Source organism: Panicum virgatum, chromosome 4N, assembly GCF_016808335.1.
Source record: "Panicum virgatum strain AP13 chromosome 4N, P.virgatum_v5, whole genome shotgun sequence".
NCBI classification, from domain to species: domain Eukaryota; kingdom Viridiplantae; phylum Streptophyta; class Magnoliopsida; order Poales; family Poaceae; genus Panicum; species Panicum virgatum.
The window spans coordinates 1,002,058-1,014,066 of NC_053148.1; the positions used below are offsets into that span (position 1 = coordinate 1,002,058).

Here is a 12,009-nt window from a genome sequence, read left to right on the forward strand (position 1 = left end):
TAAATCTTAGAGCAACCACAACATAATTCAACATATCCAAGTTCCAACAGTTAAAGATTTTAGACAAGCCTATTGAAACTTCTCACAGCGGGAATCATCAACCGTCACAGCAAAAAGAAAACATACTGGGGACAAGCCATATGGGTTGCACCATGCTGCCACAACATATGAAAATAAAGACATCAGGTTTGGCGTCAGCTCCATGCAGCGGTTTGCTTTTGCCGAACTCAAACACAACCCAATGGTCAAAATCATAGCAGTATACACAGTTGCTCCTCCCTCCCCATCTCTCTGGGTTCATGCATGATAGTGGCTGGACTCTCTTGTCGTTGCTGATGAATATCGCCCAATTCTCCAACTTTTCCACTTTCACCCACTTTGCAGGTTCAGTTGAAGTGTCAAGACGGTAGGCTTCAAAGACACTTCCTGTTCCTGGATAACAACTTTGGCAGCCGATCATGAGAAGCATGTGGCCGCATGCCACCAGCCAAGCGATGCTAATATGCCATTTAGTCATGCTATTTCTCCCACCCCAGGAAACTGGTATTTTCTCTAAGTGGATTCGGGGCGCCGTCAAGTGCACCATGAACAGCCTACGATCAGAACCCATGCCAAAGACCTGGCCTTTGAAGCCTGCAAATTTAGTGAGTGTTCCATTGCGAAGAGAGCATTTGAACCAAGCGTTATTGCCAACACGCCAAAAGAAGTTGGACGACCCAGTGGAGACAATGAGATGTGAGTTTGGAGATGCTAGTGGAGCTGTGAGGGCAGCACCGTAGTAGATCTCAGTGTATTGGTCAACAGGCAGTAGCGGAGGTGAAACATCAATACCAGTGAACACATCAATAAGAAAACAGGATCTGTTGCTGGTGAAGATCATATGGCCAAAGGAAGCACCCCTGAAGGCAAATTTATCCAAAGCACCTTGTGGGCAGTTGTTTCCATAATCAATAGAAAGCACAGGAATCTGAGAAAGAAGTGACTTGTCTTGGCTGGCTAAATCAGTGACATAACATGGCCGTTTGGGTATAAAGGTGTTCCTGGCAGCATTTGGTAAAGGGCGAGGGGAGCAGAAAGGGACATTAGGCTGGAGGAGAAGAGGTGGGAAGAGTGTGTACAGGGTAGATTTGGATTGGTGAGAGGAGAAGGCGGAGCGCCACGGGTGGCAGGTGGCTGCAAAGGCAAGAAGGTCACGAAACGAGCCCAACAAAGAAATGATGGTGCGCAGCAAGCCATCTGGAAGGTCTGCCCAATTCCGAAGCTCGGACATAACTTGCAGGTGAAAGAAGCTCTCTGTGACAAATTGTAAACACAAAGCCAACATTGTTAGCAGGTTGAATTGGATAGAATGAACCATATAAATTAAATTAGAGTAAAATGCACTGGGGGTCCGTAAATTAGTTGATCTGTTCTGTTTAGGTCCATAAACTTCGAAATTGCAGATTGAGCCCCCTAAACTATTTAAATGTGTCACTTGAGGTCCAAAACGTCTCTGACCGGCGTTGACCACCTACGTGGACCGCCACGTCCGATCTACGTGGACAGCGCACACCTTGACCCGCGGTCAGCGCGTGCTGAGGCTTTGCACGACGCGCAGCGCGTCTTGGCCGACGGCGAGGCGGCAAGGGAAGCGAGCGGAGCAGGGATGGTGCGCGCATGGGTCGTGCGGCGATGAGGCAAGCCTCACCGGCCGGCCACAGTGCGCATGATCAAATAAATCTTTTAAGCCTAATTAGTCCATGATTGGATATTAATTGTCAAATAACAACGAACGTGCTACAGTATCCAAAGCCAAAAATTTTCACGAACTAACACACAGCCTAAATAACTGGAGTTATTTAACTATTTGCCATGCTTGCATGTGACACCTGTTCAATTGCTATCCTTAGCTCATATATTTTTACCATTCTTCTACACGCGAAATTAATAAATTGCTAATTTTGCCGACATGGCATACCAAATCAGCTTGTAAGCGTGGGGGCAAGCAAAAAGACCCCTTTGCCCCTGCCTTATCCCAGTAGTACATGACGCTCCTTCTCCTTCTAGCTCTATGACTGGTGGGACCCCACATGTCTTCTTCCTCCAGCCACCATGTAAACCCCATCGGCGCCGCCGCCCTGGCCGGCTGGCCCCTGCCCGCACCGCCTCTCCTTGCGCCCGCTGCGCTTCCTTCGCGTGCGCCCACTCGGCCGCCCCGAGATCCAGCGAGCTCCCGCGCTTGTAGCCCACTGGATGGATGGAGGTGTTGAATAATTCTTGTGCAGGTAGTTATTAGTTTCAGAGTCTTTTTCGGTTTTGATTCTGTTAAGTGAGCTGGCCGTGAGTTTAGGAGCTCTGACGTGCGCACGTTCGGACGGGAGTTTGAAGCTTGGGACGGCAGTCTTCGTCAAGGGATTGTGGCTCCGCTCAACAGCCGGTTGTAATTATCTTCATATTAGCAATAGAGTTCAGAAAAGCTGCAAGTCGGGCAGCACCGAAACGAGACCGTGTCTCTGTGTTTATCCAGTTTTCGCGTGAGTTTGTGTGTGTACTGCAGTGATCTTCATATTTGGTCATGCTGTTTTTTCCACCCCAGAAAACTGGTAATTTTTGCAAGCGGATCCGGGGGCGTCAAGTGCACCATGAACAGCCTAGGATCAGAACCCATGCCAAAGACTTGCCCTTTGAAGACTACAAATTTGTCAAGTGTTCCACTGCGAGGAGAGTGTTTCAACCAAGAGTTACTGCCAACATGCCAAAAGAAGTTGGAGGACGCAGTGTACACAATCAGATGTGAGTTTGGAGATGATAGAGGAGCAGTGAGGGCAGCACCATAGTAGATCTCAGTGTATTCATCGACTGGCAGTAGTGGAGGTGAAACATCAATCCCGGTGAACACATCAAAGACAAAACAGGACCTGCTGCTGGAGAAGATCATATGACCAAAGGAAGCACCCCTAAAGGCAAACTTATCCAAAGCAATTGGTGGGCGGTTGTTTCCATAATCGATAGGAAGCAGAGGAATGTGAGAGCAAAGTAATGTGTCCTGGCTGGCGTTTGGGTACAAAGGTGCTTCTGGCAACATTTGGAAAAGGGCGAGGGGAGCAGAAAGGGACATTAGGTTGGAGGAGAAGAGGGGGGAAGAGTATGTACAGTGTGGATTTAGATGGGAAGGAGGAGAAGGCAGCACGCCAGGGCAGCAGGTGGAGGCAAAGGCAAGAAGGTCGTGAAAGGAGCCTAGCAATGGAACGATGGAGTGCCGAGTGCAGCAGGCCATCTGGGAGGCCTGCCCAATCTTGAAGTTCGGACATGGTGGTGGCGCTTGGACTTGCAGGTGAATGCAGCTTCTCTCTGACAAATTGTGAATCCAAAGCAAATATGTCAGCAGAATGAACCGAACTGAATAAAACAAAGAGGATGAGGATATAGCGTGTGGTTCCTCAAATGTCAGTTGTAAAAATATAAATGCAAGCATAACATAATATGCAAAATAATACTAAATGCAAATCAAACTAGAATGATCTTGATAAGATTGGATTACATGGATATCAAATAAAAATGCAACAATGGATACAAACATATCCAGCCTAATTGCTTGTGGTAAGTCTAGTAACTGTCCCTTCAAAAGATAGAACAGGATAATGACCTGAAGGAAATTTGCGTTAACACTGAAGTGAAACAACTATTACCCTCATAAAGAAAATAGAAAAAGGAAGTGCAGCAACACTGTTATCCTAGTATATTACACAAAAAAAAATCAAAACATTGCATCGACAGTGAAGACGATATCTTTGGTGCCAACAAGTTAATGGATAATCTCTTCGATATTTAGATGAACTACACTTTTGTCTTAAAAAAAATCAAATCTAACCATCTAAGGATGCCCTTGGTATTTTCACTCAGGAACAGAAAAAAACAAATGGAACTGAAAAGTACATTTACAACCTTACTGCGGTTAGTGTTTGACCACCGATCAAACATCACTACATGGTGAAAATGCCAAGATTTCTATGCACAAGTCGCACTGGATTTGATACGAAACATGAACCAATCAATGGGAAATGAATCCGCAAGCTTCTTGCTTTGGCCATCCACATAAAGCAGTAGAGGCGCAGTCTGGGAAGAGAGGGAGAAGGCAAGGGTTGGATGAGCAGTGGGCGTACATGCCTGACCGGGCGCAGACCGGGCGGTGCGGCAGCAAAAATCAGCAAAGACCAAGAGACTGAAGACCTTATTTATAGACGTCTGGATTTCTGATTCACATCCCGCCTGCACAAAACTTTTTTTTTTTGCTTCAAAAATACAGATTGCATGGCATTGTAAACACCACACAAGCAATCATCAGAATACCATATGTTTGCCCTCCATATTCTGCAGGGACAAGAGGAAGCTCAGACATCACAATCGTCTTCAACAACTCATTCAAATAACAGTAGTCGGTTCAGCCTTCCAGGCTTTCCAGCACGCAACCAACAAGTTCACAACCAGTCCAAGAGATTAAAAGTAGCAGTGGAAACATCTAAAGACTGAACGGTGAAACTGATAAGCCTGCAAACGCTTAACTACATCTCCCCAGTTCTAGGTTCTAATACCATACTGGCGTCATCAATGCAGATGCAAAGTCTCTGCTCTCTAATAAAACTCAAAAACGAAATTTCAACGCAAGCAGATGGAGCCCATCGATCACTGGCCGATGTAAAACATGCTTGGGTACACCCAGAAGGGCTGCAGCCTGATGTACCAGTTCCTCTTGAACACAAGGTCAGGGTCATTGTCTGGATCCCACACAGCATCTGCCTCATCACCAAGTCCATGCAAGATCCAAGGTTGATAGTAATACCCATAGTACAAGCAGTTGCTCCGCCCACCCCATCGTCCTGGACTGGTGCAAGAAAACGCCGGGCTCCGGACATCGCTCCCAATAAAGAGTGAGTAATTCTCCAGCTTCTTCACCTCCACCCAAACTGCAGGTACAGTTGACAAGTCGAGGCGGTAGGCTTTGTAGTTGACAGGTGCCCCATCATATGAAAGCGTAATGTAGTGGTCGACCATGAGGAGCATGTCACCGCACACCACGATCCATGGCCTTAGATATGGACATTCATTCATGCCATTCCACCACACAGTTGCTATCTCCTGCAGACCAAGCTCGGGGGCCAAGGAAAGAGTGTAGAGCCTGTAGCTGCCGTCCAATGCGATGAACTGACCATTGAACTCCACAATCTGCTCAATCCGTGAATCATCGAGCCGTAGTTCTGACCAAGAATCACTTCCAACTGGCCAATCAAGAAGGGAGGACTGAATGCTGCGCTGGTTGGATGCTGCGCAAACAAGGAGGTGTGAGTTATGTGATGTGAGGGGAGCTGTCAGCATGCCAGAGTAGAAATAAGTGTCATCGTCAAACGGGAGCTGTGGTGGTAAAACTTTGGCACCAGTGAACACATCAACCACAAGACAATTTTTGCCACCACCACAAATCAGCTGGCCATAGGAAGAGCCGGCAAAGCACAACTCCTCAAATGTCTCTTCAGGAATCTGGCAGCGAAGGGTGCTTTTCAAGTTGGCTAGATCAAGGACCTGGCATGTGCGGAGCTCGTGACCATCGTCACTTCTGGAAGGGAGATGTGGAGCATGGACACTGATGTGGGGCCGGACAAGGAGTGGTGGGAGCAAGGTGCAGAATGTGGATTTGGATGGGTGTGAGGAAAAGGCAGAGCGCCAAGAGCGACACGTCCCGGTGAAGGCAAGGAGCTCAAGGAAGGAGCCCAACAGAGGAATGATGGACTGGAGCAAGCCTTCTGGGAGATCTACCCACCCTGGAAGCCCACACACAGCAGGGGTCGTAGTGGAGGCAGAGGCGCCGGAGATTTTGCTGGGGCTTTGCATGATTTCAGACTCTCTGCAACGAAGTGAAAAAATGAACAAGTTAGAAGTGTGAACTGAATGAGAATTGAAAAATAGGCACATAACTTTCTAGAGACATAGATAACCAACAAATATTTTAGTACACGTGTTGTATAGATCAGAAGCCACCAGTTAAGTCATTATACACTGTTACAAACAAGGAATTCGATGCACATGGACTGATACTAATTTTCAAAATAAGACAGACAAGACAAATAATTGAACTTTTATCCAAATGATAATTAGGGTCTGGTTTCAATTTAAACTTTTCTTCCAGGTCGCCTAAACCTATCTATTGTGAGAATATGATACTTACGGTTGCCCTGCAGCACACATAATTGACACATGAAACAAAGGTGAAAAGTATCTTCTAATAGCAAAAATGCCCAACCAAGAGCAGAAATGCGTGTTCTCGTGCTTGTAGATCAACCATAGCATACAGAAATACATTTCAGTATCCTGAGCAGAACCACCAACTAACATAAAATGGGAATCTTTTATCCTAGCCACATTATTTGTGGGCCGTACAGCTTTTTGAATCTACTTGATCAATGAAATCCATCAATACCAGAGTTTAGCAGAACTCAGTGGAAACATAATGCTGACGAAATATCTTTGCTTGGTTTGGATTAAGAAACAGAAGCACTGAAGAGAAGGCAACGATGTGCGAAATGAAACGAGTAAAAAGAAAACTAGGGACTAGGTGGCAGGAGAGGCTCACTACTGCCTACTACATATTACCATACAGGTGTCTGCAATTGCAAAATTGGAATGCTGATGTGACAAAAAAGAAAACTTTTGTTCTCCATTACCAAATGCTCCAGTTCTACTACCAACTTGCCTACCTAGTAGTCTACTCAAATGCTATAAAAAGAAAAGAAGCCAGGGTTGTTCAGATGGCATAAACGAGCAGTACTGTACCAAAATCAATTACAATAACCTTTTCTTTTCTTTCTTGATTAAAGGAGCCTCATCCAGGCATCTAAAACATCTAGACATTACATGGAAAACTGCCACAGGCTTGACTAATAATGATGATGATCTGCTTTAAAAAATAGCGATGATAATGATGATGAATTAGACCCTGAATAAAATTAGACCAAACCAGTGCTAATACGTCTCCCCGTTTTCAAATCAGACGCGGCGTAATACCCGAAAAAGGAACTGTTCATGATCAAAGTCGGGTCTTTTATGTATCCACATTAGCTGCGGCGCATAATTCCGTTTAAATCTACTCGATCAGGGACAAATGTTCTAGGGTTCTTCCGTCCCGTACGTACCGATAGCCGAAGGAAACCTAACTGTAGTAGCTCGATTCAAGATCACACCACAGGAAACAAATGTGCGACGCAATTTCTTGGCTTGGTATAAGAAATGATTAACCGAAGGACAAAGGAGAAGCACGGATGCGCGGAATGAACCGAGCAAAAAAAAAATCGAAAAAGAAGCTGAGGCTTAGGAGAGAGAGAGAGAGAGAGAGAGAGAGAGAGAGAGAGAGAGCAGATCTTGCCTAGGAAGCAGGCGTCGATTGGCGAATACGGTGCTGCGGTTGCCGGTTGGTGCCAGCGCCTTCGCCGGCAATGACGGCGAGATCGCCTCCCCTTCCTCCGCTTCCCTCTTCCAGTCCAGAACTGCCGCTTCTCTGGTTTGGTTTCCTTCCTCTCGCTCCGGTTCGCTCTGTTCCCTTCCCTATTTATGCTTCCTGCTTCCTGTTGTGGGCCCAATTTGGGCTTTGTGCACATGGGTCCAAGCAATTTTCCAAGTAGGCAGGCCGAATGAAACTCACAGATAGCCCAACAACTATTGCTGGGCCTAGGGCCTAGGGCCTAGAGGAAATTTTTCTTGGGGTCAAGTCGGAATCACAAATTCCACGCTCCAGCTTTACAAATCTGAATTCTAGAATTTTGAAGGAAAAAGGGAAGAAATAAAAGAAGGCTGACCCCTGATTATACTGTATACAAACACACTGTATACTTCTGCATCATATTTCAAAGGCAGATCAATATTTTATTCAAAGCACACATATTGGAGAATGCAGATCATAGTAAAGAAAGCACATGACAATCACACAAAAACGAAACCTCAAATGCGTATAAAATGTTTACTGCTAATTCAGATGGAGTACACCTAAGATCTCAACAGTGAAACGGGCAAGCATGCACACGCTAAATAAGGTCTTCCATTTTAAAAGTGCTAATACCATAATAACATCATCTATGTGAAAGCAAAAGTCTCTGTTTCTGAAGAACTTGAACACGAAATTTCAGCAACGCAAGAGCAGGGCATCAATCACTGGCCATCTCAGTACAGCATGCTCGGGTACACCCAGAACGGCTGCAGCCGTCCGTACCAGTTCCTCTTGAACACAAGGTCAGGGTCAGTGGAATCATCCCACACGGCGTCTGCATCATCACCCAGCCCATGCAAGCTCCAAGGTTGAGTGTCATGGGCATAGTACAAGCAGTTGCTCCTACCACTCCATAGTCCAGGGCTTGTGCAAGAAAATGCCGGGCTCCTCACATCGCCACCAATAAAGAGCGCGTGATTCTCTAGTTTCCCTGCCTCCACCCAAGTTGCAGGTTCAGTTGACATGTCTAGGCGGTAGGCTTTGTAGTTGACAGGTGATCCAAACAAGAGGTTGATATAGTGGTCAACAATCAGAAGCATGTCGCCACATACCACCAGCCATGGCCTTAGAAATGGGCATTCATCCATGTCATCCCACCACACAGTTGTAATCTCTTGCAGGCTAAGCTGGGGGGCCAAGGACAGAGTGTAGAGCCTGTAGCGGAAGTCCATTGCGATGAACTGGCCCTTGAACTCCACAATCTGCTCTATCCGTGAATCATTGAGCTGTAGTTCTGACCAGGAATTGCTTCCAACCGGCCAATCAAGCAAGGAGCGTTGAGTGCAGTCCCAATTGGATTCTACACAAACAAGGAGGTGTGAATCTGGTGATGCCATGGGAGCTGTCAGCATGCCAGAGTTGAAATAAGTGTCCTCGCTGAATGGGAGCTGCGGTGGTGAGACTTTGGCGCCAGTGAATACATCGACAACAAGACAATTTCTCCGACTGCCACAAATCAGCTGACCATAGGAAGAGCCTGCAAAACACAGCTTCTGAAGTGTCTCTTGAGGAATCTGGCAGCGAAGAGGGGTGTTTGGGTTGGCCAGATCAGTGACCTGGCATGTGCGTAGCTTGCGACCATCATCACCTTTGGAAGGGAGATGAGGAGCTGGCACACGGATATTGGGTCGGATGAGGAGAGGCGGCAGCAAGGCACAGAATGTAGATTTGGAAGGATATGAGGAGAAGGCAGCACGCCAAGAACGGCAAGTGCCGGCAAATGCAAGGAGGTCGAGGAAGGAACCCAACAGAGTAACGATAGACTGGAGCAGGCCCTCCGGGAGATCTACCCACCCTTGAACCCCACAAATAGCAAGAGTTGTTGTGGTGGAGGCAAAGCGGAGATTTTGCTAGGGCTTTGCATGAAGACAGTGACAGAGTCTCTGCAAAAATGTAAAATTCGATGATTAGAAGCATGACTTGAATATGAGATGCAGGCAGATCAATTTCAGGAGACATAGGCACCCTGCAAAATTTTTTATGTTTGCTGTACATATTCAAAGCCACTTGTTAAGTTATCATACTCTGTTACAAATAAGAAATTCAATGCAGCTGAACAGAAGATCCTAATCTTCGGGATAAGACAGTTAGACAAAGGAAAAAAACATTTTTTTATTTTAATCCAAGTGCCTAGTTTCAATTTAAACTTTTAATTGAACCTTCCTAAACCTACAGCTTATTTCAGAACATGATATTTATTGTTCCCAGCGGTACAGATAATCGACATGTGAAACAGAGGTGAAAACTGTTATTGTAATGGCACAAAAGCCCAATCAATTGCTGAAAATTGCTTTGTTATTTGTCCTACAATTTGCACGTCAACCATGGCATGCAGAAAAATAGAATAAAATTCTGCTCACAACCACCACCTAACATAAAGTGGGGCCTTTCATCCAAGCCGCATTTAGTTGTGCATACTGCATACATCTGTGTGAATCAGATACATCTATTCTATGGTTCTTCTCTATACCATACAGTTACAACAGATGCAGTGGAAATCAACCATACAAACTCAATCCCACCACAAGAACAATTATGTGACACAATTCGTTAGTCTTGGTTTGAATTAAGAAAACAACACTTCAGAGAAGACGCTGTTGTGTGAAATGAACAAAGTGAAAAGGAATGGCACAGATATCTGAAACCACAATACACACTGATATATATTGGAATTTAGATTGAATGCACAGAAGATTAAAGTACCCAGTACTACTACCTACTTGCCTGGTAGCCTACACGAATGCCACATCAAAGATAAGAATGCCACATGTAAGTTGTTTGGTTTCTGAATTCAAGGAGATTGGAGTAATACTATCATTTCTTAAAGTGGACTATGGAAATGAAAATCCAAAGTTAACTAGTTAAGGCCCATCCAGGAAGCTAAAACATTTAGCCCACTTTACATGAAAAGATACCACAAACTACTTTGCAATAAAAGCATAATTAAGATCGCCAGCCAAATTAGACCAAAACGAAACACCAATGCATTTAATTGACATTTTTTGCCGTTTGCAGATCAACCGTGACATACACACAGCATCAAAATTCCCGTTCGAGACCACCACGCACCATCAAAGTCGGGTCTTTTATTCTAGCCACATCAGAAGGAAGGCGAATAATTCCATTTAAATCTACTTGATCACTGATCCATCAGGTCCATCCATCGATTCTAGGGTTCTTGCGCTCCGTACATCTCACAAATACACCAAAATCGAAAGGAAATCTAACCGTAATAGGTCGAGTCGATATCGCCGTAGAGCAGAAGCACAAATGCGCCACGCAAATTTTCGGCTTTGGCTTCAGAAACCGAGGGTGAGGAGAAGAAACGGAGGTGCGAAATGGACCGATCGACAAAAGAAAAGAAACAAGGATTTGGGTGCTGGAGTGAGCGGGCCAGAGAGGGAGGGAGGGAGGGAGAGCGCAGACCAGACCTTGCAGGCGAATCCAGAGGCCTCAGAGTGGATGCCGCGGTGGTGACTGGTGCCGGCGATGTCGAGCCCGTTTCGGCTTCCGGAACCGCCGCTTCTCGCCTTCCTTCCTCTCGTTCGTTTCCACCAGGCAGGCTACCGCCCCTCTCTTCTCTACTGCTGTTCCTGTTCGTTGTGATCTCCGTTGTGGGCCAAGTTTGGGCCTTATGGGCTTATCGCTCAAAAATTAACACTCGCGTATTGGAATATTTTTTTAATATCTTCCTCACAAGTGTATTCGTAAAGATGTACTGTCGTGTAATCTCTCGGATAAATAAATAAAATGCAACCCGGTTTCTCAAAAAAAAATACCACCCCGATCTTTAAGAGTTTGATACCTCGTTTCATTCCCACGATCTATATTTGACTTTTGTATGCTGTTGTGTTAATTGCTACTGCATGCTTATCGATCTCTACGTACGGTAAAGTATCCAATTCTTTTTAAAAAAGTGTTCAAGGGAAGATATATACAACACATGAACGAGATACATAGCGTTAGAGTAGTGGAACTGTCAAAGAATCTTATAGTGTTTTTTTCTTGGAATGGACTTGAATTCTCTTCCAGCTAAAGATCGACCAATATGCAAGCTGATTTCTTCCAAAACTAAAAATAAATTCAATCAATTCGATATGTAGTTTCAAGATTGAATTGGATTTTTTATTTCTTAATATCATTTTATCTTTACTTACACTACTCTTTATTACTATTGTTTCCTTATAAAATTTTATGCATCGTATTATTACTTTTTTTCATATGCCCAAGCATTATTAGGTCTCTGAAAGCTTGAATGAACCGTACGTTCAAAGTCAGAGCCATCTCCAAGAATTTGAGTTGGGACCCTAAATTAATATAAAGTGTACTTTCACTCATCCACACCATTTTAATCTGCGCTATTGTTGACAATTCATTGCCCCTTGTGCATAGTAGATAGCAAGTAGGATTTCAACAAGTTGAGTATAGAAAAGTAATGTGATTTAAGCATACAAGATTTCCATGATTAGTAGTTTATCAAGATAATAAGGGCATGTTCG

The 12,009-nt window shown here is 44.9% G+C and overlaps 2 protein-coding genes and 1 pseudogene across 2 annotated transcripts; all 3 read right to left on the bottom strand.

Moving 5' to 3' along the window:
• Window positions 1-1,835: 1,835 nt before the first annotated feature.
• LOC120670054 lies at window positions 1,836-3,476 on the bottom strand (annotated as a pseudogene).
• An 894-nt stretch (window positions 3,477-4,370) lies between these two features.
• On the bottom strand, window positions 4,371-7,555 carry LOC120670055 (putative F-box protein At3g25750). Its single transcript, XM_039950033.1, has 2 exons — window positions 7,394-7,555; window positions 4,371-5,878 (listed from the first exon to the last, which is right to left on the bottom strand). Exon 2 carries the CDS (start codon window positions 5,863-5,865, stop codon window positions 4,663-4,665), a length of 1,203 nt encoding a protein of 400 aa, XP_039805967.1. The 5' UTR covers window positions 5,866-5,878; window positions 7,394-7,555; the 3' UTR covers window positions 4,371-4,662.
• Window positions 7,556-7,869: 314 nt separating this feature from the next.
• Window positions 7,870-11,102, bottom strand: LOC120670056. Its single transcript, XM_039950034.1, has 2 exons — window positions 10,942-11,102; window positions 7,870-9,393 (listed from the first exon to the last, which is right to left on the bottom strand). Exon 2 carries the CDS (start codon window positions 8,860-8,862, stop codon window positions 8,185-8,187), a length of 678 nt encoding a protein of 225 aa, XP_039805968.1. The 5' UTR covers window positions 8,863-9,393; window positions 10,942-11,102; the 3' UTR covers window positions 7,870-8,184.
• Window positions 11,103-12,009: the final 907 nt, after the last annotated feature.